This window comes from Suncus etruscus, chromosome 2 (assembly GCF_024139225.1).
Source record: "Suncus etruscus isolate mSunEtr1 chromosome 2, mSunEtr1.pri.cur, whole genome shotgun sequence".
In the NCBI taxonomy this organism is placed as follows: Eukaryota; Metazoa; Chordata; class Mammalia; order Eulipotyphla; family Soricidae; genus Suncus; species Suncus etruscus.
This window is the reverse complement of record NC_064849.1, coordinates 86,179,103-86,205,626: the sequence shown is the minus strand read 5'-3', so window position 1 is coordinate 86,205,626 and position 26,524 is coordinate 86,179,103. Positions and strand designations below refer to the sequence as shown.

At 37.3% G+C, this 26,524-nt stretch overlaps 1 protein-coding gene across 1 annotated transcript in view; it reads right to left on the bottom strand.

Moving 5' to 3' along the window:
* Window positions 1–26,524, bottom strand: part of DNAH5 (dynein axonemal heavy chain 5) — a 336,377-nt gene that overhangs the window by 118,063 nt on the left and 191,790 nt on the right. Inside the window, exons 43-47 of the mRNA XM_049768362.1 lie at window positions 24,517–24,758; window positions 21,450–21,626; window positions 19,599–19,800; window positions 17,272–17,414; window positions 16,515–16,649 (exon numbers count right to left, since the gene is read on the bottom strand). Of these exons, the coding sequence (XP_049624319.1) occupies window positions 16,515–16,649; window positions 17,272–17,414; window positions 19,599–19,800; window positions 21,450–21,626; window positions 24,517–24,758 (899 nt within the window). The remainder of the gene's footprint in view (window positions 1–16,514; window positions 16,650–17,271; window positions 17,415–19,598; window positions 19,801–21,449; window positions 21,627–24,516; window positions 24,759–26,524) is intronic.

Sequence of the window (26,524 nt, the reverse complement as noted above, 5' to 3'; positions counted from 1 at the left end):
CAAAGAAGAAAACAAAAGGTGCTTCCTGTTTTCTGCCTCTAAAAGTTTATTAAAAACCTCATTAATTTCTATTACTGTAGGAATAGAATATTGATTGTGAAATGGTGGGTTGTATGTTCCACAATCCCCAGAGAGGAAGGGGGATCCCCCACGACCCCAATCTGGGTAGGACAAGAGTAGCAGGTCCAGCAACAATTCTGACACAGGAAATAATCCACACACAGTTAGGAAGATATAGCAGGTCAGAAACTCACACTGCAGGCTGGAGCGGTTGCCCAAGGGGTAAGGCGTCTGCCTTGCCTGCGCTAGCCTAGGACAGACAGCTGTTCGATCCCCTGGTGTCTCATCTGGTCCCCCAAGCCAGGGGCGATTTCTGAGCACATAGCCAGGAGTAATCCCTGAGCATCACCAGGTGTGGCCCAAAAACAAAAACAAAAACAAAAAAAGAAAATCGCACAAGCAGTTCACCCATAAGCCATTCGCTCCACCATGTGGAACCACTAGCCAAGATGGCAGCTCCTCCTCTAGGTATCCTGAATAGACTTAATTGGGATAAACAAAGCCCACCACCAAGGGGAGGGGGGAAAAAACCATATGAGGAGATAACACGAAGAAACATCTTTTTAACAGGAAAACCAAAGGAACCAATTGAGAGACATCTAATTAGAAGGCACTTTGAGGCCCAATTCAAAAGCCACTATCAACATTGAGGATTCTGGGTCATGGTAAAGATAATGTCTAAATCAAGAGAAAAGTGGAGTTAGATGAAGATAAGATGTATTTCTCCTTATCTCAAAAATAAAAAAAAAGTTTGCTAATTTCATAATGACAAATAGACTAGTGGAAAATGACTTTAATAGACTATGGTGTGACCACAAAATAAAACCAAAATATATGCAAAGAAACATCTACCCACATTCTTGAAAATCTTCATGGTTTGGTAATTCCAAATGCTAAGTTCATTGTCATATTTTAATAAAGAACAGTAAGAAGAGTATAATTTTTCAAGATATTTAAACAGCAAGTTATATAAATGTCTTCAGTTATAAAACAACTCTGCCATGACAACAGAACAATGACCAAAAATATCCTATTTTCTTGAAATAGCAGCAGTTTAAATGAGTAGCACCCAAAAGGTGTAATACTGTTCCTCAGAGGGTGCTGACACAATTCAGAGGGTCAGTGAGGAGAAAAGGGTGATGACTGAGTGAAATTTTTCCTGAAGAGTTCATTCAGCCAAAACACACACACACACACACACACTTACACACAACCTCTGGCTAAAGCAATGTACCAGTCTAAATTTAGTTCTGCTCTCCATTAATTCAAATGCATAAAGCAATTAATAATCTCTTGACACCTCCCTAGGGCAACTAGAGCCTTCCAGAATTTCCTTTGTTTTTTATTTTGTGTTGTTACTGAGAACTCAGAGGCAAATGAAGCTTTTATGACTTAGGGGAACCTTCAAAGAGCTCAAAAAGCTAAAGGTGAACGAGGTGGAGCAATAAACAAAATAGCCAGAGTCCTGCACTTCTCCCCTTCACTCTGACCCTAATTTCTCTGAAATTGCAGGAAATTATAGTAGGTTCATATGTCAGGAGACTAACTTGCCAGAAATAAATGCAAATGAGAGATAAAACTTAGCTTATAAACCTGGAATTGAGACCACTTAGTGCTACCTATTAGTTACCTGATGAAAGGAGGTCCCAGGTAAGGTGAGGACAAGCTCTACATTGCTCTGGATCCATCAAAGCAATGCTGGAGGTAGGGGTATGTTATTTCGGGAATGGAACCAGGGTCCTGTGCATGCCAGACATGTGCCTGTATTGTCACTGCTCCCTTCCCTTTGTTTTTTAATTTACCTTATTTTTCGCTCTATAAGACACACCTGACCATAAGACGCTCATAGTTTTTAGACCCTCTCCTCCCCTGCATTCAGGCTTTAGCTCCAGGTAGCATTTGCTCCATTGGACGCATTTTGGGGAGAAAAACTGTGTCTTACGGTACAAAAAATACGGTATTTGGCTCTTCTCTGGACAGTGATTAGTGCTAGGTCAATTACTCATCTACCTCATGGGAATTAATATCATAGTCTCTGGAACTATTCTACACAAATCAGTCTTTATAATTATATCTGGAATTTTCCTGCCGCCACACACAAAACACAAGTCTGAATAACTGATGATCATCTTTGATATCACAGTCTCCCAGATCATTTCATCTATGTACATCTATGTACATCCATTACAACACATCAGACATTGTTTTTAGAACATAAGCCATAGTACTTATAAATAGTGCATAGTGCATTGTTTAAGTCAGAGGGAGAGAGAGAGACACAGAATAGTCTCACTCATCTATGGGTCTTAAGAAAAATAGAAGACATTCTTGCAATAATTTTCAGAGACAAAAGAGAAGAGGGCTAGAAGTTCCAGACCACTACATGAAGCTCACCACAAAGAGTGATGAGTGTATTAGAGAAATAACTACATTGAGAACTATCATAACAATGTAAATGAATGAGGGAAGTGGAAAGCCTGTCTAGAGCACAGGTGGGGTGTGTTAAGGAGGAGGGAGATTTGGGAGATTGTTGATGGGAATGTTGCACTGGTGAAGGGGGTGTTCTTTACATGACTGAAACCCAACCACAATCATGTTTGTAATCAAGGTGTTTAAATAAAGATATTTTTAAAAAGATGTAAAGAATAAACAAATTAATATATTTGTTTGTTTAAGTATTATCCTTCCTGTCAGAGTGTAAGGAGGGCAGATACCTTGATACTCTTGCAGAAATTAAATTCTCGGTGTATAGACGGTTCTAGACCTTTTTAGAAAAGTGTCTAGTTAACTTCACTCATCAGTTAACAATTGAAACAAAAACAAAATCAAGAAACCTGGGAGTAATAATCTAGGCTTTTTTCTCTATGGTCTCTTCTCCATTAAAAACTATTCACCCCATGATTCCTGTCAGTTCTGTTTTCAAACAACAATTCAAGTTCATCACATTTTGTTTTCCTTCCTGTTTTTACTATTTTGGTCCAGCCAACTAATCCTTCTGAAGATTCCTGCAGCTTCTGTTCTCAGATCTTTCGGGGAGGAATGCAGGTCTTGTTTTACCTTCTGCATCCAGAATGAACTTTCTAAAGGGCAGTGTCATTCTGCTGAATATTCCAGGATCCCATTGACTAAATAAGCACTTGATGGTGCTCCTGAGTCATTCTGCAGACTCACTTCAAGATGCTCTCTCTTGGTCTTTGTTCCAGTCTCTCGAGCCCTACATTTATTCATACTCAGCAAATGCTAAAATACCCTATTAAATTAATGCTCTTTTCATAGTCTAATTTCTAGTGCTTGTTATAGAATCCTTATTTACATATTCCTAGAATCACCATTTCTGAATCTTCCCCCAAGATTGACTCAGGATTAGCTTTAGTCAAACATAATTTGGGATATAATAATTTAGATGAAAGAGCTTCCATTAATGTTGCAATATAGTGCCTTGCTTAAAAACTAAACTCCCCAGAAAGAAGCTGGACTGAAAGCATTTTTGTTTTGCCTTTTCAGAGCAGGCATTATCTTTAAAATCAAAGAATAACAGTCAGTTCACATACATCATCTAAAGTGGTATGTGGGTCTGAAACACGATTCTGATGTGGCTTGCATGTGGCTGGCCCTAATTCAATCCCCATATACCTGATACCCCCAAGTACCACCAGTTTGGCCCCAAAACTCAAAAAAATTAAAATAAAATAAATAAAATGAGATGGTTAAAAATAGAAATAAAAATAATAAAAAATTGTCCATCTCTGATCTAAATTAAGAGTAATTCAATATTGCAAACTCATTTCTTACTAGATTATTAAGTCTATAATTTCTGAAAATTTTTATGAAGTAAAATTTTTATGAAGTTTTATAAATGGTAGGAAATTTTATAAAACTTTTATGAAGTTCGGCTCTTTCAGTATATTAACTCCTACCACCACTGGAAAAAACCAATCCATTCTAATTATGGGCTCTACAGTTAATAGGCCACTTTGGTGTTTCTTAACCTTCTCCCCACAGTGATCACCCCACAATTTTGTTTACTTCCTGTGATCCCATTGGTCCTATCAGATAGCCCCTTTGTCTCATACCCTGGCCCCTCATAACACAATTTTCACCTATGATCCTCTGGGAATATGCCAGGATCCCACAAAGGTCCCTAGTCCATATGGTTCTGAGTTGAGAAACTCTGCATTATGCCTCATGCAGCACTTAACATTTAAGCTAAACATAAAACAGCACATCTCTAATTCCCCAGTCATACAGAGGGAGGAATGTTGCACTGGAAAGGGTATATGGTAAAGTTCAGGTACAGGTGAAGCCAATGTGAACTGTTCAATTTTATGACACAATATAAAATCTGTAATAACCTGCATGGCCTTACACATAAACTTTGTGTTATAAATCAAAAAGTAGGATTACACTACTATTTTTATATCTTATCAGCTTTGTGATTTAATGTAAGTTACTTATTATTCCTTAACCACAGATCTGAAGTGTGGATATTCATAAAAATATGTAAGTCACACATATATGTAGAAGCAAAACAAAGTATTATCCATAATTGATATAATATATGTGAAATCACTTACAAAGCATTAGTACATTAGAAAATAGCTTATTACTATATATATTCCTTTGTATAAGTACTTAAATCGTTAATAATATATCCAGCTAAATAAAATATAAAGCTTACTTGAATTTTTACTTCCACTTAGCTAAAAGATAAAATTGGAGAAACTACATTCATAAAAACTACTGCCTTAATAAAATCATTCCATTAATGTAATTGTCTAAAATCAAATGAAGTCTTATGTGAGTCAAATTTAAAATGCTCAATAGCATATTATTAAAAGGAAAAGACATTTAATATGAAAATATATAATGTACAAATAAAGGTTAAGAATAAGCCAAATGTACCAACTGATAAATTTGTCATTAAATAATGTGGAAGAAGAATATATTAGAAGGCATTTGGTTGAAATGAAAAGATTCAGTGGCTATATGGGAACTGACATCATCTCCCCACAACTAAGTGTATTAACATTAATAGGAAAATTTGACTTTTCAGACAGTTCTATCATAAGAAAATATTATTTCTCATAATTCTCTTCTGAAGACTTGTCTGAGGAAACAGAAAGAACTTTATGCAATCTAAAGGATCCTTATGAAGAGAAAAGATCAAATTGAAAAATAATTCATGAGGGCCAGAGTAATTGCACAGCGGTAGGGCATTTGCCTTGCGTGCAGTTTACCCAGGATGGACCTGGGTTTATCTCCAGCATCCCATATGGTCCTCCAAGCCTATCAAAAGCAATTTCTGAGTGCAGAGCCTGGAGTAACCCCCTGAGTGCCACTGGGTGTGCCAAGGAAGGAAGGAAGGAAGGAAGGAAGGAAGGAAGGAAGGAAGGAAGGAAGGAAGGAAGGAAGGAAGGAAGGAAGGAAGGAAGGAAGGAAGGAAGGAAGGAAGGAAGGAAGGAAGGAAGGAAGGAAGGAAGGAAGGAAGGAAGCGAGGGAGGGAGGGAGGGAGGGAGGGAGGGAGGGAGGGAGGGAGGGAGGATAATTTATGAACCAAGTAACAAGTACGCCAAAGCAATTAACAGTGACACATTTTAGAGACTCATCTACTGCCTAAACAAATAGAAAAGTAGTTCTGAGTCTAGTAAGGAGATGGGGTATTTCCTTCCAGGCTCTAAGTCTGATTTTGAAATAATCTGGAGCCAGAAAGTTGTACAATGGGTAGGGCAATGTGTCTTGAGAGTGAACAATTCAGGTTTTATACCTAACAGCATATGTGGTCTCATGAGCACATTAGAGATCCTTGAGCACACAGGTGAGAATAAGTCCTGAGTGTCACCCCTCCCTAGGCTAAAAATTAATCTTACCTGATGGTCAAACCAGCCCACATCTGGGAGAGGCTATGGAAGGTAACAAAGGGGTTGCCTGAGGGATGGAAGAGAGATTCAGAGGGAGATTCAGGAAGTAGCTGGGGCAGGAAGAAGCAGCATGGAAAGATAAGAGACAGGTTTTGATGCAGGGCAGCTGAGAGAGACTGCTTAAAAGGTTAGCTTAGAAGCCACACATGGTGACTAGGGCCTATTAATAATAAAGCTTCATGTCTCCTGAAATCTGTCTGCTATGGATCATTTTTCCTCACCATCATCCTGAAACCCACAGACCTTCCGGCTAGAAAAGGAGACAGGCACCTGGCCTGGCCTAGAAAAGCTTCTCCACTCCATCCACCATCATCCACCTCCATTAAAGACTATTAATTTAATTAATTCTACACTGAGCACTGCCAGAAGTAGCCCAAAATGTTAAGAAACAAAAAAGAACTCTGTGATACAGATATTGCATTCAAAGCATGTAAAAGATTTTGGGAGCTAAACACAGAATGGAACAAATAAGGTACTTGCTTTGCATATGGTTGACCCAGACTCAATTACAGACATCACACATGGTCCCCTGAATCCACCAGAAGTAACCCCTGAACACAGAGCTAGAAATAAGCCTTGAATACAGCCTGGTTTGGAAACTCCTTCCACCTCGCCACCAAAAAAAGACAAAAATACTTAAAAATTTAGAGATATTTAGTGTGTGGTGGTTGTCTTTATTGCTGTGGTGCATTTTTGGATTTTTTGTTTGATTTTTCTTTTTGTATTGTTGATGTGTTTTTCTTCCTTTTTACCTTCCTTCTCTCAAATTAATATTTATAGCCTCTAGAAGGACTCTGCCCATTTTTTGCTTGTAAGAAAAAAATAAAATGGGGGTAAAAATCAAACAGAAACACATAACTTGAACCAACTTGTTCTGCCTCTCAATTTGAGGAGAAACAATGGAGGGCATCAAGACCAAACAATTGTATGATCACTAAGTAGAAATAAAAATGATCAGATTTAAATACCAAACCCAATCCAATGACAACAGAATCGATACCCAATCTTCAACAAGCTAAACACAGAGGGGACCACTTATACTAGCATCCTGGGGGCAAAAGAGAGGAATATGGGATGCATGCTGGGAATGGGGGTGGAGGGAGGACAACTTTAGTGGTGGGAATTCCCCTGATTCAATGTCAATATGTACCTAAATTATTACTGTGAAAGATATGTAATTCCACTTTGGTCAAAATAAAAATCATTATTAAAAAAATTTAGAGATATTTTTAGAAGAAATAAATCTATTCAGACACTCTCAAATTAATCCTACTTTTTATTCTCATTCTGTATGGCTTAATTTTTTAAGGTAAATGAAAATTACTTGGGAAAATTTAATGGGAAAAAATAAAGCATTTATCTTAAGAAACACATTTCCTTAAAAAAAATTAGTTGTCTTGGGGCCAAAGCGGTGGCACAAGTGGTAGGGTGTTTGCCTTGCACATGGCTGACCTACGATGGATGTGATTCAATCCCCTGGCATCCCCTATGGTCTCCCAAGCCAGAAGTAATTTCTGAGCGAATAGCTGGAGTAACGCCTGAGCGTCACTGGGTGTGGCTCAACCCCCCCACCAAAAATAGTTATCCATATAACATTTGTCTAATTAATGTTTTTCATACTTTCAGGGAATGTCTTTAATGGCTAATCTAGGGGAGAAAAATAAACTAAACCAGCCCATGAAAATGTGGAGTTACAGCTTGTTTTCCAGGGAGACAGAATTGAAAATGACACCCAGATAAAAACAAAGGAAACCTGCCAAAGGACCTCAGACTGGATCCATGGATATTTCATGGTCATGCATCAGGAACTGGCAAAATCTATTCTCTCTCATAATCATATCAATTTGGTCTAGACCCAGGTAAGAGATAGACACAGAAACAAATGCTCAGCTCCATCAGACCTTGTTTGGTGTAAAAAAAAAAAAAAACTGAAAATTATAAGAATGCTTTTTTTTTTATTTAACCAACTTTATTACATACATAATTATACTTGGGTTTCAGTCATGTAGAGAACACCACCCATCACCAACATTCCCATCACCAAGGTTCCAAATCTCCCTCCTCCACACCCAACCCCTGCCTGTACTCTAGACAGGCTTTCTATTTCCCTCATATATTCTCATTATTAGGATAGTTCAAAATGTAGTTATTTCTCTAACTAAACTCACCCCTGTTTGTAGTGAGCTTCATGAGGTGAGCTGTAACTTCCAGCTCTTCTCTCTTTTGTGTCTGAAAATTATTATTGCAAGAATGTCTTTCATTTTTCTTAAAACCCATAGATAAGTGAGACCATTCTGCATCTTTCTCTCTCTCTTTCTCTGACTTATTTCACTCAGCATAATAGATTTCATGTACATCCATGCATAGGAAAATTTCATGACTTCATCTCTCCTGACAGCTGCATAATATTCCATTGTGTATATGTACCACAGTTTCTTTAGCCATTCATCTGTTGAAGGGTATCTTGGCTGTTTCCAGAGTCTTGCTATGGTAAATAGTGCTGCAATGAATATAGGTGTAAGGAAGGGAGTTTTGTATTGTATTTTTGTGTTCCTAGGGTATATTCCAAGGAGTGGTATAGCTGGATTGTATGGGAGCTCGATTTCCAGTTTTTGGAGGAATCTCCATATTGGTTTCCATAAGGTTGAACTAGACGGTATTTCCACCAGCAGTGGATAGGAGTTCTTTTCTCTCCACATCCCCGCCAACACTGCTTGTTCTCATACTTTGTGATATGTGCCAATCTCTGGAGTGTGAGGTGGTACCTCATAGTTGTTTTGATTTGCATCTCCCTGATGATTAGTGATGTGGAGCATTTTTTCATGTGTCTTTTGGCCATATGTATTTCTTTTTTGTCAAAGTGTCTGTCCATTTCCTCTCCCCATTTTTTCATGGGATTAGATGTTTTTTTCTTGTAAATTTCTGTCAGTGCCTTGTATATTTTGGAGACTAGCCCCTTACCTGATGGGTATTGGGTGAATAGTTTCTCCCACTCAGTGGGGGGCTCTTGTATCCTGGGCACTATTTCTTTTGCGGTGCAGAAGTTTCTCAGTTTAATATATTCCCATCTGTTAATTTCTGCTTTCACTTGCTTGGAGAGTGCAGTTTCCTCGTTGAAGATCCCTTTACTCTCAATGTCCTGGAGTGTTTTACATACGTGTTGTTCTATATATCTTATGGTTTCAGGTCAGATATCTAGGTCTTTCATCCATTTGGATTTAACCTTTGTACATGATATTAGCTGGAGGTCTAAGTTCAATTTTTTGCAAGTGGCTAGCCAGTTGTGCCAAAACAACTTGTGGAAGAGGCTTTCTTTGCTCCATTTAGGATTTCTTGCTCCTTTATAAAAAATTAGGTGATTGTATGTCTGGGGAACATTCTCTGAGTATTCGAGCTTATTCCACTGATCTGAGGGCCTGTCCTTATTCCAATACCATGCTGTTTTGATAACTATTGCTTTGTAGTAAAGTTTAAAGTTGGGGAAAGTAATTCCTCACATATTCTTTTTCCCAATGATTGCTTTAGCTATTCTAGGGTGTTTATTGTTCCAAATGAATTTCAAAAGTGCCTGATCCACTTCTTTGAAGAATGTCATGGGTATCTATAGAGGGATCGCATTAAATCTGTACAATACTTTGGGGAAAATTGCCATTTTAACGATGTTAATCCTGACAATCCATGAGCAGGGTATGTGCTTCCATTTCCGCGTGTCCTCTCTTATTTCTTGCAGCAGAGTTTTATAGATTTCTTTGTATTTCTTTGTATTTCTTCACATTTTTAGTCAAGTTGATTCCAAAATATTTGAGTTTGTGTGGCACTATTGTGAATGGGGTTGTTTTCTTAATGTCCATTTCTTCCTTATTACTATTGGTGTATAGAAAGGCCATTGATTTTTGTGTGTTAATTTTGTAGCCTGCCATCCTGCTATATGAGTCTATTGTTTCTTGAAGCTTTTTGGTAGAGTCTTTAGGGTTTTCTAAGTAGAGTATCATGTCATCTGCAAACAGCGAGAGCTTGACTTCTTCCTTTCCTATCTGGATTCCCTTGATATCTTTTTCTTGCCTAATCGCTATAGCAAGTACTTCCAGTGCTATGTTGAATAGGAGTGGTCTTGTGCCTTGTCTTGTGCCAAAATTTAGAGGAAAGGCTTTCAGTTTTTCTACATTGAGGACAATATTTGCCTCTGGCTTGTGGTAGATGGCCTTAACTATATTGAGAAAGGTTCCTTCCATTCCCATCTTTCTGAGAGTTTTGATCAAGAATGGGTGTTGGACCTTATCAAATGCTTTTTCTGCGTCTATTGATATTATCATGATATTATCATGCGATTTTTATTTTTCTTTTTGTTGATGTTGTGTATTACGTTGATATATTTACAGATGTTAAACCAGCCTTGCATTCCTGAGATGAAACCTACTTGATCGTAATGGATGATCTTCTTAATGAGGCATTGAATCCTATTTGCCAGGATTTTGTTGAGGATCTTTGCATCTGCATTCATCAGTGATATTGGTCTGTAATTTTCTTTTTTCATAGCATCTCTTTCTGGTTTAGGTATCAAGGTGATGTTGGCTTCATAAAAGCTATTTGGAAGTTTTCCTGTTTTTTCGATTTCATGTAAGAGTCTTGCCAGGATTGGTAGTAGTTCCTCGTGAAAGGTTTGAAAGAATTCATTAGTAAATCCATCTGGGCCTGGGCTTTGGTTTTTGGGCAGACATTTGATTACTGTCTTAATTTCCTCAACAGTGATGGGTGTGTTTAGATATGCTACATCCTCTTCATTCAACCATGGAAGATTATAAGAGTCCAAGAATTTATCCATTTCTTCCAGGTTTTCATTTTTAGTGGCATAGAGTTTCTCAAATTAGTTTCTGATTACCCTTTGAATCTCTACCATATCAGTAGTGATCTCTCCTTTTTCATTCCTAATAAGAGTTATCCAGTTTCTTTCTCTTCCTTTCTTTGTTAGTTTTGCCAGTGGTCTATCAATCTTGATTATATTTTCAAAGAACCAACTTCTGTTTTCGTTGATCTTATGGTTTGTTTTTCGGGTTTCCACTTCATTGATTTCTGCTCTCAGCTTTGTTATTTCCTTCTGTCTCCCTGTTTTTGGTTCCTTTTGTTGAGTACTTTCTAATTCTATGAGCTGCATCATTAAGCTATTCAGGTATGCCCCTTCTTCTTTTCTGATGTGTGCTTGCAAAGCTATAAATTTTTCTCTCAGTACTGCTTTTGCTGTGTCCCATAAGTTCTGATAGTTTGTGTCTTGATTGTCATTTGTTTTTAGGAAGGTTTTGATTTCCTCTTTGATTTCATCTGGACCCACTGGTTATTCAGTATTAAGCTGTTTAACTTCCAGGTATTAAAAGTTTTTCTTCTGTGTCCCTTTGTAGTTCACATATAATTTCAGGGCCTTGTGGTCAGCGAAGGTAGCCTGCAAAATTTCTATCCTCTTGATATTATGGAGGTATGTTTTATGTGCTAACATGTAGTCTATCTTGAAGAATGTCCCATGTACATTAGAGAAGAATGTGTATCCAGGCTTCTGGGGGTTGAATGTCCTGTATATATCTACTAGACCTCTTTCTTCCATTTCTCTGTTCAGGTCTAGTATATTCTTGTTGGTTTTCAGTCTGATTGACCTGTCAAGTGTTGACAATGCCACGTTGAGGTCTCCCACAATTATTGTGTTGTTATTGATATTATTTTTCAGATTTGTCAACAATTGTATTAAATATTTTGCAGGCCCCTCATTTGGTGCATATATATGTAGGAGAGTGATTTCTTCCTGCTCTACATATCCTTTGATTAATACAAAATGTCCATCTTTGTCCCTTATAACTTTCCTAAGTATAAAGTTTGCACCATCTGATATTAGTATGACCACTCCAGCTTTTTTATGGGTGGTTTTTGTTTGGATGATTTTCCTCCAGCCTTTTATTTTGAGTCTATGTTTGTTCTGACTATTCAGGTGCATTCTTGTAGGCAGCAGAAGGTTGGGTTGAGTTTTTTGATCCATTTAGCCACTCTTTGTCTCTTAACTGGTGCATTTAGTCCATTGACATTGAGAGAAAGAATTGTCCTGGGAGTTAGTGCCATCTTTATATCGAAGTTTGGTGTGTCCCATTGGTCAGTCTTGTCTTTAAGTAGGCCGTTCATTTTTTCTTTTAAGAATGATTTTGAGTCTGTAAAGTTTCTGAGCTGTTGTTTGTCTGTGAAACCGTGTATTGTTCCTTCAAACCTGAAAGTGAGTTTTGCTGGGTGTAGTATTTTAGGCGAAGCATTTATTTCATTGAGTTTTGTCACTATGTCCCACCACTGCCTTCTGGCCTTGAGTATTTCCGGTGACAGGTCTGCTGTAAATCTCAAGGATGTTGCCTTAAATGTAATTTCTCTTTTCGATCTTGCTGCTTTCAGAATTCTGTCTCTATCTTTGGGATTCATCATTGTGACTAGGATGTGTCTTGGGGTGTTTTTCTGGGGTCTCTTTTAGTTGGTACTCTTCAGGCATGCAGGATTTGATCACATGTATTCTTTAGCTCTGGTAGTTTCTCTTTAATGATGTTCTTGACCATTGATTTTTCCTGAAGATTTTCTTCCTGGGTATCTGGGACTCCAATGATTCTTACGTTGTGTCTGTTGACCTTATCATAGACTTCTATTTTCATCTGTTCCCATTCTTTGAGTAATTTTTCCATTGTTTGATCATTTGCTTTAAGGCTTTTTTCCAATTTCTTCTGCTGTATGAAATTGTTATTCATCTAATCTTCCAGTGTACTAATTCTATCCTCAGCTACTGTTAACCCGTGGGAAAGCTCAACCATGTTTTTCTTCAGTTCATCTACTGAGTTTTTCAGACTTGTTATTTGACCTGAAATTTCAGTTTGGAGTTTTCTGATTTTTATCTTCATATTCTCTTGATTCTTATTACTGTTCTTTTCAATACTTTCTTTGAGTTTTTTATTGCAATCTTCCATATTGCAATTCTAAACTCCTTATCTGAGAGACTGACTAGTTGATTGGTCATGTTCAAGTCATCAGAGTTGCCATCGTCATTCTCTATATCTGGTGCTGGCCTGCGTTGTTTCCCCATTGTCACACTTGTATTGTGGGTTTTTCTACATGTTATGGTTGTATTCATTGGCTAAATGATGTGCACCTCCGTGAAGCAAAGTGGAGCGGCCATGCTCCTCTGGCTCCTCCCTTTCTGGGAGTCTGGAGCCACCTCCACGGAAGGCTCCAGGGAATGTGGGCCATCCATAGATGAGCCACACACAGGATGAAATCAGGCCAAAAATGCAGCACAGTACAGAAGAGAGAAATTATAAGAATGCTTACTGCAGCAATTTGGCTAATGAGTTTAAAAAAATAAAAACACTAATAAATCTAGTTTAAAAAAACTAAAATATTTAAAGACTTTGATGTTCATGGTCAAAATAAGATCCTGCTATGCTTCTATAAGAGAAAATGAAACAGTGAAATATTGGTATTGCCCTACATGGAACAGGAGGAAGTGTTTGGCTAACATCACTGAGAATCAGAAAAATGGACACTAAAGAGAAGAGATGATTTTGTTCCAAATATCTGCTTTATGATACTTGTAATTACTGTCTTTCACTAATGACACCACTTCTAGAAAGGTAATCTACAGCTTACAAATTACCATACTAATAAATATACTGATCAGTTTTTTAGATCCTGAGTGTCTATTTCCAAGAAATGGAGTATTTCAGTCAAACAGACATAGACCACTGGTTTTTGCAATTCAAAGTAGGACCAAGAGTTACTCATAAAATCACATTTGCAAAACCTTATAAAATAAAAGGAAAGTTGTTTGGTCTGTATCTCTTCTTTATAAGAAGAAATTTCTTCCCTTTAAATGTTCAGAGTTTCTTGGGGCCAGAGAGATAGAATAGAGGTAAGGCGTTTGCCTTTAATGCAGAAGGACAGTGGTTTGAATCCTGGCATCCCATATGGTCCCCCGTGCCTGCCAGGAGCGCTTTCTGAGCACAGAGCCAGGAGTAGCCCCTGAGAGCTGCTGGGTGTGACCCCAAAACCAAAAAAAAAATGTTCAGAGTTTCCAATGGACTAGAGAATACCTTTGTTATTCCTGGGAGACACCTCAAATGACATGTTAATAAATTATTATTACAATAATCATATAATGAGGGACTGGGACTTTGAAACTCCTCATATTAACCAAAGAAAGAGAAGGCTTGATGATTCAGTTCAAACTTGGCAAGCAAATCAACTTATCTTGCACATCAACTGATATAATAAAATTCCAACAAAGACTCTGACCATGTAGCTAGAGAATGCCATGGCCTAAAGACAGAGAAGAGTCAAACTTCAGTACTTCCCAAGCCTTGAACTAGTCATCACTGTCTTTGGACTAACACTAATTTATTGATTTCATAATAAAGCCATACTTCCCAGGCTTTCTGAGCACCTGTAGTGAATTAAGAAAACAGAGGGATAGACTCTTCTGACTCTAAAGACAGTTATGAAAAGAGAAGGTATTGGGTTCTATTGGGCCTGTGGTTGGTATCTTCACTGTAAAGTGATGTTCTGAGTATAGAGTCCTTCATCTGTGAAGTCTGTGCTAACCCCAAAGGTGCTGCTGTCACAGTATATTGCAAATTTAATCCAGTCTCAAGAAATCTGAATAGTTTATAGAGTTACTCCACACAATGAGGGGGAAAAAATCACACTTTGAGTTAACATTTTAAAACCTGCATTCACAAGTGAAGTTATAATTATAACTTTCACAAAGTATGTTCTCCTAAAATAAAACTCACAAAAGTTATTTAAATGTAAAGCAGTATCACAGTGATGTAGATGGTGTTAGCATCTTGCCTGGCAGTGATAATTTAATGTATTGTTCCCCAAACATAGAAATAACACGTCTGAATCACTGCACTTCGCAGATGACCTGCCAGGCACACCTTCCCACCACAAGGATGTGAGAATGATATTCACCTAATAGAAGAGTGAGAAATTAGAAGTTCGATCTCTAATAACAAAGGAGCATCATCAAGTTGACAATCTTCTTTAGAGAAATAATTACACTGACAACTAACATAACAATGTGAATGAATGAGAGAAGTAGAAAGTCTGTCTCAAATACAGTCAAGGGGTGGGAATAGGGAGGTGGGAGATTTGGGGCATTGGTGATGGGAATGTCGCACTGGTGAAGGGGGGTGTTCTTTATATGACTGAACTCCAACGCAATCATGTTTATAATCAAATTGTATAAATAAAGACATTAATAATGAAAAAGACAATTCTATTTAGAAATTCAGTCCATGATCTTAGTTATGAGCACTGTAAATTCACCAATTAATTGAAGTGATAAAAACTCATTATTTAGTCATGTTCTCAACAATATTCCGTGTCCTTTGACATTTTCACTCAAATAATGAAAGAATAACAATTAATCAAAAGTGAAGTTCCCTGGATTTGGAGTCCCTAAAATCTGTAGTCACCATCTTTCATTTATTAAATGTATCTTATCAGTGTGTGGATTAATGTTCTTAGAAATATATGAGATGACGTGCAAGCAACCAAAGTATGGATTGACATTTAAGACTACCTTGCCACTTTCAACAAACTAAGAATAGAAAAGGCAGGAGGAAGCCAATGCAGGTCATTCTTGTCAAGTTTCTTTAATAACTTTAATAATATGATAGGGCAAGATCTTGAATATGCTCAGATTCTAAGATATTATTACTTATTACAATGGATAATGAAAGTCATTGTGCACGATAAGAGAACCACAAGACAAAAGAGAAAATAAAGAAAGCAGTTTTGAGGAAAAAAGGAATAAAAACTAGACTAAAGAGAAATTAAGACTTGAATTAAGACCAGCTAGGCATTACAAAACACTAATACTCTAGACAGTGGTCCTCAAACTATGGCCCGCAGGCCACATATTGTATTTGTATCTGTTTTGTTTCTTCATTGCAAAATAAGATATATGCAGTGTGCATAAGAATTCATCATAAGTTTTGTTTTTACTATAGTCAGACCCTCCAATGGTCTGAGGGACAGTGAACTGGCACCCTGTTTAAAAAGTTTGAGGACCCCTGCTAGAATCTCAAAGAGGTGGGCAGAGAGAATGAAGAGATGTGAAAAACATATCTCTAGAAATATTAACAGCCCTTAATCCCAAAGAAAACCATCAAAGGTAAAGGCTAGAATAATAGTAAAACTCACAGAAGTGTAAGCAAAAAAAGGATGGAGGTTCAGGAAGAAGAAGAAATATTTCTTTCAGTTTTGAAATTTCTGTGTCCATAACTTTTCTAATTGATAGTTTGAACAATATTGAGGCTTTCAAGACCTTATACAAACATTTTATTTGCTTTATAATTGAGGATTAGATGTTATAATCTTACTAGGGAAAAACTATCATGTGAAATAATAGCAATAATGGAAGACACTGGTGAAGAATGTACAAAGCGGAGCACAGAAGAGCTGAGTTTGGAAGATGAAAAAAATTAGCCTCCAACTGGAATACGCAGTGTCCACATGACTCACCTGAAACATCAAGGGAGTGGTTGCAGAAGAGAAGTTCAGATTCTTGACCACATGGCTTTCTGGATTATATTTTGACATAAATCCTTTAATTATAACAGTCTTGGCTGTTCCTTGTTCACCAATTAACAGCACAGCCTGGAATAGAAGTTGGAAGGGAAATCCAAAAACTACAATCAAATTATTGTCACAAGGTAAGTTGCACGTCCCCCAAATTTCTGTGTTGAAATTTTCACCCTGGACCTCAGAATGTGACTACATTTACAGATAGAATTATCAAAGGGTGATTAAGTGAATGAAAATAGGCCATAAGGTAAGTTTTAGGAAACATCTATACACACAGAACAACAAATGACAAAAATAGCACAGACACAGCTAAGGACCCATTGAGGACTCAGGGCACAGTTGCCAACTACAAGGCCAGTAGACCTCAGGAAAAACTGAACTGTCATCTACCCTCTAAAGCTGTGAAAAAAATAAGTGATGTTAACCCACCACCAGTCTGACAGCTTATTCTGATAACCCTGATGAATTAATAGATGTTCAAGAAAGAAGGACTTATCTCAGAGGAAACAAGTCATAAATTTACTTTTTCGCCATCAATACACAAAACATAGAGATTAGAATGATTCCACACTACTATTATTAATAGAGAATAATAACCGAAGCATATTCATTTGAATACCATTTTCACAGAGGTTTCATGTTTTCAAGGGATTTTTAAAATTCATTATTTTTAATAACAGTTCAGGAGCCCTACCTTGCCTTGTTTAGCGATGGTTTTAATGAGAAAGTCTGTCCTCACATTGTCTACATTGGGAACTAAGATAGAGCCATATTCTGGGGTGCTATCGGGTGGGTAGACATACTCCTCAGTACATGTGTTCCAGTGTGTCCATTCCCCTGCAACAAGTGGAGATAGTTATACTGGTATGTGCCTTAATAGTGGTTTAAGTTATAACTGGAAAAATTAAATATCCTCGACATCTTATGAAAACATCTTACAAAATCTCCTTATAAAATAAAGTATCATTAAATCTAGAATTTTAAGTATTTAAAGTTTTAAGGTATGTTAGCAAAGTAAAATTTTCCCAAAGAAAATGTCCACTTTTCTTTTGATCTCAATGAAAGGGGGAGGCAATTGATAATATTTGAAATATTAGTTCACCAGAAGGGATAGAGGAATCTGTTTAGATGTGCAATAGGTATATCTCTCTGCCTCTCTCTATCACTTTCTCTCTCTCTCCTTGCCAGTATTCTCATTCATGTTTGCACCTGTGATGGCTGTATTGCCTAGTAAGCACACGACTGTTTATGAACATAGTATGGCAAAAAAAAAAAAAAGAGAGAGAATTCTGTGGTACTTGAACCACAGATGTTCACATATGTGAACATAGTATGGCAAAAAAGAGAGAGAACTCTGTGGTTCATATGTATGATTTAAGCATGATATTTTAAATGGCTCTGGTGTCCACCTGACACAGAATTACCAGGTAGAGTGCAAAATTTTCAAAATTAAATTTAAAAAAATTTGGCAGTTAAAAAAATATAAAGAATGATCAAGAAATGATTTTAAAGCAATATTGTTATATTAATACTTAAAATAGTTTAATAGGTAGGTAAAAATAAATTATATATTGATAAAATATATAAAACTTTAGAGTACAGTGGTGAAATAATGCCAACCAAATTATGTCCAAAATATATATTCTGACAAGTTTTTCATTACATATTACCTTAACTGTAAGACCCCAAGTTAAACATATGTTATATACATTATAATATAATTATATTATAATATTAATTATAATTTGTTATCATAATTATATTAAGTATAATAATTATTGTATTATAAACATTATATTGCCTACAAACACCTATACTTCATATATGTTCCTAAAACATATATGTCTCTGAATATAAATTAACATAAGGTATATGTAGAGATATAAATTATATAAAAATTATATATTAAGGTATATGTAGAGATATAAATTATATAAAAATATATGTTATATAAATTATATGTAGAGATATAATTATATATAAATATATATTATATTATATATAGATATATGTCTCTGAAGATAAATTAACATAAGGTATATATAGAGATATAAATTATATATATTATATATAAATTATATATTGGTACAACTATAATGCAATCTAATTTTTTACATAAAATGCAGATTGTTGGGGCCAGAGTGATAGCACAGCAGGTACAGAGTTTGCCTTGCACATAACCAACCTGGGTTCAATCTGAGCACAGAGTCAGGAGTAACCCCTGAACTACCAGGTGTGGCCCAAAAACCAAAATAAATAAAATAAAATAAAATAAAATAAAATAAAATAAGAAATAAGATGCAGAATGCGGGGCCAGCGCAATAGCACAGTGGAGGGCTTTTGCCTTGCATGCAGCTGACCCAGGACAGACATGGGTTCTAGTCCCAGCGTCCCATGTGGTCCCCTAAACCAGGAGCAATTTCTGAAGGCATAGCCAGGAGTAACCCTTGAGTGTCACTGGGCGTGAACAACAACAACAACAACAACAACAACAACAACAAAATAAAATGGCAGAATGCATTGCTTGAACAAATAGTTATTTATTCAATAGCCTGTTGGGAGAATTTTTTTAAACTTGTTTCTTCATCAGAAGCTATGTAAAAAGGGAGATGTACATTTAGTGAAGTATAAGAGGAATTTCACTGTTAAAATAACACTTTTAAGTTATTAAGTTTCTTCAAATATGGAGATTTCTTTTGTGTGTGCGCAGTTTTGGGCCACACCCAGTGGCACTTAGGGGTTGCTCCTACCTCTGCACTCAGAAATCACTCCTGACAGGCTGAGAGGTGGGAGGGGATCATATGGGATGCTGGGAATCAAACCCAGGTCCATCCTGGGTCAGCCGTGTGCAAGGCAAACGCCCTACTGCTGTGCTATTGCTCCAGCCCCCAAATATAAAGATTTCCGTTTTCATCTTTCAGCCCAAGTATTTCTGGATATTTAGAAAACACGTATTTTGTGCTAAGAGAGCAATGAGCAAATGAATGTCCCCTGCTGTTAAGGCCAGACGAGCATTCTCACCATCAGAGGCGACATAGTAGTCAAACATGGTATCTTCCAACCCAGTCAGAGAGGGGAGGTCCAAGACTTGATTCTCCTGAGAACGCAGCCAGTTCTCCAGCCGGAGCCGGCCATCAGGTTCCAGCACAGCACCCACACTCCACATCAGGGAGAAGACATATAATCGCCCCAGGTGCTCTGGGGTCACCTCTGCTCCTGGCTCCTGGGAAGAAAAAACTTTTTAAGTGCTGGACTTTCACACCAAAACTTTACATGAAAATGCATGTGTATGGAAATGTAAAAAAGTACTTTGCCTTCAATGTTTAAGGAGTTACATAAGTTTTATGTCATTAGATTGCTTTGTGTGCTGCTAAGAAATATTATGTACTACAATCTGGGGACTTGAGGGACAAAGTAATTGTACATGGATTTTGTTTTATTTTTCTTAATGTTCTTTGGCTGAAAGTTCAAAGTTAAGATATCAGCAATGGGACTACTGAGAATTCTGTTTATGGGTGATTGTCCTTCCACTGTAACTTTACCTTGTCCTCTTTCTTTGCATCTTTGTTCTCATAATTAAAAATTAATTTAAAAATGATTAACTCTTAAAAAAAAAACAAAAGCAGCAGCAGTGTGGTGAAACATGTGTTGGGGACACTAATGGTGGGAAATGTGCACTAGTGCTGAGCTTTGTATGACTGAAGTTCAATCATGAACAACTTTGTAACTGTGTATCTCACTATGATTCAATTAAAGAATTTATTTATAGGGACTGAAGTGATAGCACAGCAGTAGAGCATTTGCCTTGCACACAGACCACCAGGCACAGACACAGGTTGAATTCCAGGCATCCCATATGTCTCCCCCAAGCCTGCCAGGAGAGATCTCAGAGTGCAGAGCCAGGAGTAGCCCTAAGTGCTGCTGGGTGTGACCCAAAAACAAACAAAACAAAAATAAGAATTTATATTTTTAAAAAACCTAGAGTGTTATTAACCAATGTGACCTGGGAAACAGAAAACAGAGGACTATATAGCAGTTAAGATGTTTACCTTGACTGCAGCCACCCCTTGATCCTCTGCACAGAGGCAGGAAGAGCCTCCATAGCACTGCCAGATGTAATTCAAACCCACCCCAAAATCCACTAACATCTGCTAGATACATAATTAGGAAAGAGATTGACAGATGGATACAGAAAGATAGCAGTAAATGAGATGAGTAATATAGTAGACAGCTGTGAAAGATTAAATAGAGATGATAAAATAAATGTTTCTTTCTTCCTTTTTTTTTTTTTTTGGTTTTTGGTTTTTGGGCCACACCCGGTAACACTCAGGGGTTACTCCTGGCTATGTGCTCAGAAGTCACTCCTGGCTTTGGGGGGCCATATGGGACGCGGGGGGGGGGGGATCGAACCGCCCTCTGTCCTAGGCTAGCGCTGGCAAGGCAGACACCTTACCTTTAGCGTCACCATGCCGGCCCCAAAATAAATGTTTCTTAAGTAAAAATTTTAAATAGTAACCCTCTGTAAAGTATACTTTCCTTAATCAAGATAAAGGGTTAAAACAAAAGAAGAAAATGAATTCCCTTCAGTGCTCTCTGGAACAGCAAGTGAAATTCCTAGAGATACTTGGGGTGCTTGTAGGCTGACCCTGTACCCACGACTAAGTCACATAGTGTGATTCACTTCATAAAATGATAAAAAGCAAATGCACACACACACACACACACACACACACACACACACACACACAACACAAGATCTAGGGGGCTGTCCATAACTGAAATACCATTCCTTCCCAGGATACCGTCTGGCGATTTCAGATCTGGAGCTTCCTGCTAAGGGCAGAGAAATAGGCAGAGAGCTTAGCCACTTGCCTTGGGAGGGATGAGGCCTTGCAGCATGTTGAGACTCTGCATAATCACAAAGGCCTCCAGCATCTCCATCTTGTACTCCAAATTCTGAACACTGAAGCGGTACAGGTCCGGGAAAGACTGGGTGTACAGCTGGCGAAGAATTTCAGCTTCTTGATGGGAGCGTTTTTTAAGGAAACCCTGTTAGTTTAGGTGGGAATAATTAAAAAAAAAAAAAAAACCGGAGTTAGGAAGATTGTTTGTTAGTTTAAAAGTAGCCACCACTGAGAAAGAAAAGTTTTCACTTTTATCAATGGATAATAGCCATCATAATAACAACAATCAAATCTAAAGGAATGCTCCACTTAGGATGTGCCAGTCCTTGCGATGGATCTTTCCATGGGTGAGTTCAGCTAACAGTGTTCAGAACAATTCTCTGAGGTAGGAGCTTTTATAGGTAAAGAAACAGAAGTCCACAATCTGGACATAAGGTGCCCAAAATCCCAAAAGCAGGATGCAGCAAGGCCAGAATTAAATCTAGAACATAGCCTCAACACTGGTACTACTGCTGCTCTAGACAAACACTAGGTCTAGAACATTTTCATCTGAGCTTGGAGACATCATCAGGTCTTGACTAAACTATGTGAGGGGAAACATAGAGGCATATTGTTGGCAATTATTTTAAAATAAATAAAACATAAATTCATGAAAAGAAATATAATACAGTGGGTAGACTGCTTGCCTTGCATGCAGATATCTAGATTTAATCGCAGCTACCAGCTGATCCCACTGTAAAGCCTGGATTAAGACCTAAATACAGTCAGATATGGCTCAAAAAATAGGAAAAAAAGAAAAAAAAGGAAGAAAATCAGTACCCAGATTTTATTTTTTTTTTGATTGGAGGGGGCCATGCCCAGCGGTGCTCAGGGGTAACTCCTGACTTTGTGCCCAGAAACTACTTCTGGCAGGCTCAGGGGACCATCTGGGATGACAGGAATCCGAACCAGGTCCATCCTGGGTTAGTCACGTGCAAGGTATATATATATATATATGCCCTACTGCGGTGCTATCACTGACCCCATATCCAGATTTTTAAATGGGAAACAAAGACTTGTTGTTTCCTTTGATCCATATTTCACCACCTTATTATTACTTTTTCATGTATATTGATAAGTTTTCCATGCATCCTAATGCTATATTAAAGTCAGTTTAGTAATAAATGGTTTTATTAATACTAGCAAATTTTTTAAAGCTTCACATTAGAGACAGACCCCACATTTAAAAAAATTATAGTACAGAAGATAGGGCACTTGCATTGCATGCCACCAATCCAGGTTTGATTTTTAGACCTAGCCCTTAAATTCTGTCCAGAGTCATCTGTGAGGAAAAATACTAAAAACTGGTTAATATGGCCACGAAATCAAACTTAAAATAAACTAATATAAATAAAATCTTATTAAAATGTGGAAAAAATATTACCAGACTTTTTATGTAATAGGCATTTTGCCTTACATGATAGTATTATAGTATTTTTTAGTATTATAGCATTTAATAAAATATTTCAGTATAGAGGGTACTTAATTTCAATGTAGAGAATATTCTGGTGATATTAAGTTATATTTATTAGTAATTATTTGAAGAGATATATTTAATATTATTTCTAAGTGAAAACTTAAAACTAATATTATGACTAGTCGATCTCAAATATGCCTTGAACCCAATTTTAACAGATTGTCTTCAAGTTTACATAAACTTGTTGTCTGACTATATCTAATATTATCCTGACTCACCAGGAGTGATTCCTGAGTACAAAGCCAGGAATAAGTAAATACCACCAGGTGTGGCCCAAACATCACTCCTCTCCTCTGCAAAATTCATGACTCTCCAAAGTAATATAAACTATTTTTTGTCTAACTCAGTCACAGATTGGTGGGATTAATAGTTCACATAGGTCTTACAATTCCTCAACAACCCAGAGGTTGAAAACTACAAGGTTAAAGTGATTGATTAAATGAGCACTGGAGAAACTCAAAGAAATAATCGAGGCTTAAAAAGTCCAGAACGTTCAATGGACTTCTATATTCACAATAAAATACAATTGCAAAGTATGATGAGAGTCTCAAGACAGAAAACAATGTACTAGAAAATAGAAAGGAAGTGAAGAGAAATGAACTCTGGCATCCAACTCTGGCATCTAATTGGCAGGAATATAAATTGGTACAGTGATCCCTCTATGGAAAGTGGAATGAAGATGGCTTCACGTGACTCAATAGAAATTTTCTGGTATTTATCAAAAGAAAATAAAAATACTTAGTTGAAGGAACATTTGTGTCCCTATGTTCATAGCAGCATTATTCACTTGGAGTCACCTAAATGTCTATCCAAGTGATGATGTAGTAAAGTTGCAGTCTAGATTCTTGATTCATTCACTCATCTATCAAAAAAAATTGGATAGAGTCTTGTCTTTTGCAACTATATGAGTGAAATGTGGGGTTATTCTGCTAAGTGAAATATCAAGAAATGAAGGTTATGTACTAAATGGTTTCTCTCATATGTGGAATATAAATAACCAAAGTATATGTACAACAAAATTACACAAAATAATCAATATTATATTTGAAAAATAAAAAAAAAAGATGGTTACAGGGGGAAAGGGAAGAGAGAGGGTGAGGTAGTGGGTAGGGGCTCATTTTGGTAGTGAACTGACACCAGAACTTTGGTGATAGAAGCACTACCTAATTGTCCTTTTACAATAATAGTATTCTATACTAATATGGGTAAATATTTCATTGAAAGTAGAAAAATAAAAGTTAAATTGAGGAAGAGTTGAGTCACATGCAGCAGTCCTCTTAGCTCTGTGCTCAGAGATCACTCCTGGAGGTGCTTAGGAGACCATGTATGATGGGAGGGATCTAACCAAGGCCATCTGCATGCAAGGCAAACATCAAGCTCCTTTATTGTCTCTCTGCTCCCAAAATAGATTAAAATATTAGTGAAATTATAGCATAGTACTGAAGTAAAATATTTCTATACACTAAAACAATATTAAAGAATCAGTTTCTCTCTTATGATACTAAAGACTAAATCATACCTCAAGAATTGGACTCCAATCGAGGACAGAAGAACTCATGAAGACCATTCCGTTTCGTGAGACAGTAGCAGGGGAAGCATTGTCAATGTTATGGGGCTCAAAAACAATCTTGCAGTTTGGAGCCATGGGAATCCGATCCCCATTGGCAAGAGTGAGAGTTTTATTGTCATCCAGAACTGAGTTCAGATTCTCAATCCAAATGGCATCGACAGGCCCATCCAGAACAATCCAGATATGTTCCCCTAGAATATTCCCCAAAAGGCAGGGAAGAAATAGACAAACATATGTATTTAGACATGTAACACTGAGCTTGAGAAAGAACTGTACAGAAAGCCCAGAGAACTTTCATTAAGTTTTAAATAAAAATTTGATCTATATGCTTTTTTTGCAGCTAAGACTTCCAAAGTTCTCCTCTATATGGCAAATGTTTAAAACCTGAAATTGATTTTTTAAAATTCTTGGTTCACTGAACTTCTATATGTGATGACTGTATTCAAGGGATCAAGAGATACTGTGTAAAATAGGACAAGATCTCCCAAAGCTTTCAACTGTTCGGTAGTACAGATAAATATAATGCAAGACTGGGCATTGTTCTAGATAAGATGGTCAACAAATTACTTCTGGAGAATAAAATAATGCAATGATCTATGAGAAGAATTTCCAAGCAATAGGAATAGTTAGTGCAAAGACCTGAGGTGGGTATAATCTTTGGATGATTATATTGTAGGAAGAGCAAGAAGTTGACCCTTATTGGTGAAGGGAATGGGATGTGAGAGCAGACAGAACATACGGATAGAGTGTGACAGGCAGAGCTACTAAATCAGTTTTCTTTGCACATATTAATTCTGAATCTCCAACAGTGAGGGCAGTGGAGTTACTGAATTGGTAATTAGAGAATTGAATTGGTAATTAGTTTAGGTCTGAAGATTCATTTTTTTAATAATATATTTATTTAAGCACCTTGATTACAGACATGATTGTAGTTGGGTTTCAGTCATATAAAGAACACCCCCCTTCACTAGTGGTGTATTCCCATCACCAATGCCCCTAAATCTCCCTCCCACCCGCCTGTATTTGAGACAGGCATTCTGCTTCTCTCACTCATTGACAGAGCTGGAAATTCAAATGTGTGTGCCATGGGCTTAGAAGTGGGATTGACAGCAAGGCTGAGTCAATTGTTCTTAGACAGCCTATGGACTCAGTCAGAGGCTGATCCAAGTTTGGACCCTTCTGTGGACTCCTAGGAGTCTTTGCTGACTCCTCTGGCCCAACAAAATAGAAGCAGGAGAGAGGCAACACATGAGGCACTTCTGAAACCAAGTGGTACCAGGATCAAGATGGGGAGGAGTCAGCTATGTTCAACATTGCTGGGAACTGACAGTTTCTTTGGAGGAGACTGGCTGGACCTGTGAAGAGCCTTTCAGAAACTTTCCTGGGGATACAGAGCACAAAACCTGACAGGGGTCATTTATTTATTTGGGAGTTTTATTATTTTTTATCTTCAAAAATTACCTTTTTAAACACTGGTTTACCAGGTTATTCATAGTAGTTCATAATATAGTTGTTATTGTTTTACAGTTACAAAATTGTTCATGAGTTTCAGTCATACCATGTCCAACACCCTTCATCGATGCACATTTCTAGCCACCAATATCCTCAGATTCCTTCCTGCCTTCTCCTAGCCTGACATGCTCTCTCTCTTCCTCTCTCTTTATCATTTTGTTTTTCTTTTAGACACTGTAGTTTGCACTGTTATTACAGTAGGGGCATCATGCATATCACTTTCCCTCCTTTCAGCATGCATTTCTTGTCCAGAGTAATCATTTCCAACTCTCACTGTCACAGCGGTCCCTTCTCTGCCCTCATAGTACTCCTCAAATCTGCAACAACCATGGCCTAACCATCACCTGGTTCTCCTGGATCTAATCTCTATTGTCTCTAAGTATTGTTGCCATATCTTTATTTATATCCTACAGATGAGTGCAACTATTTTGTCTATTTCTCTCAT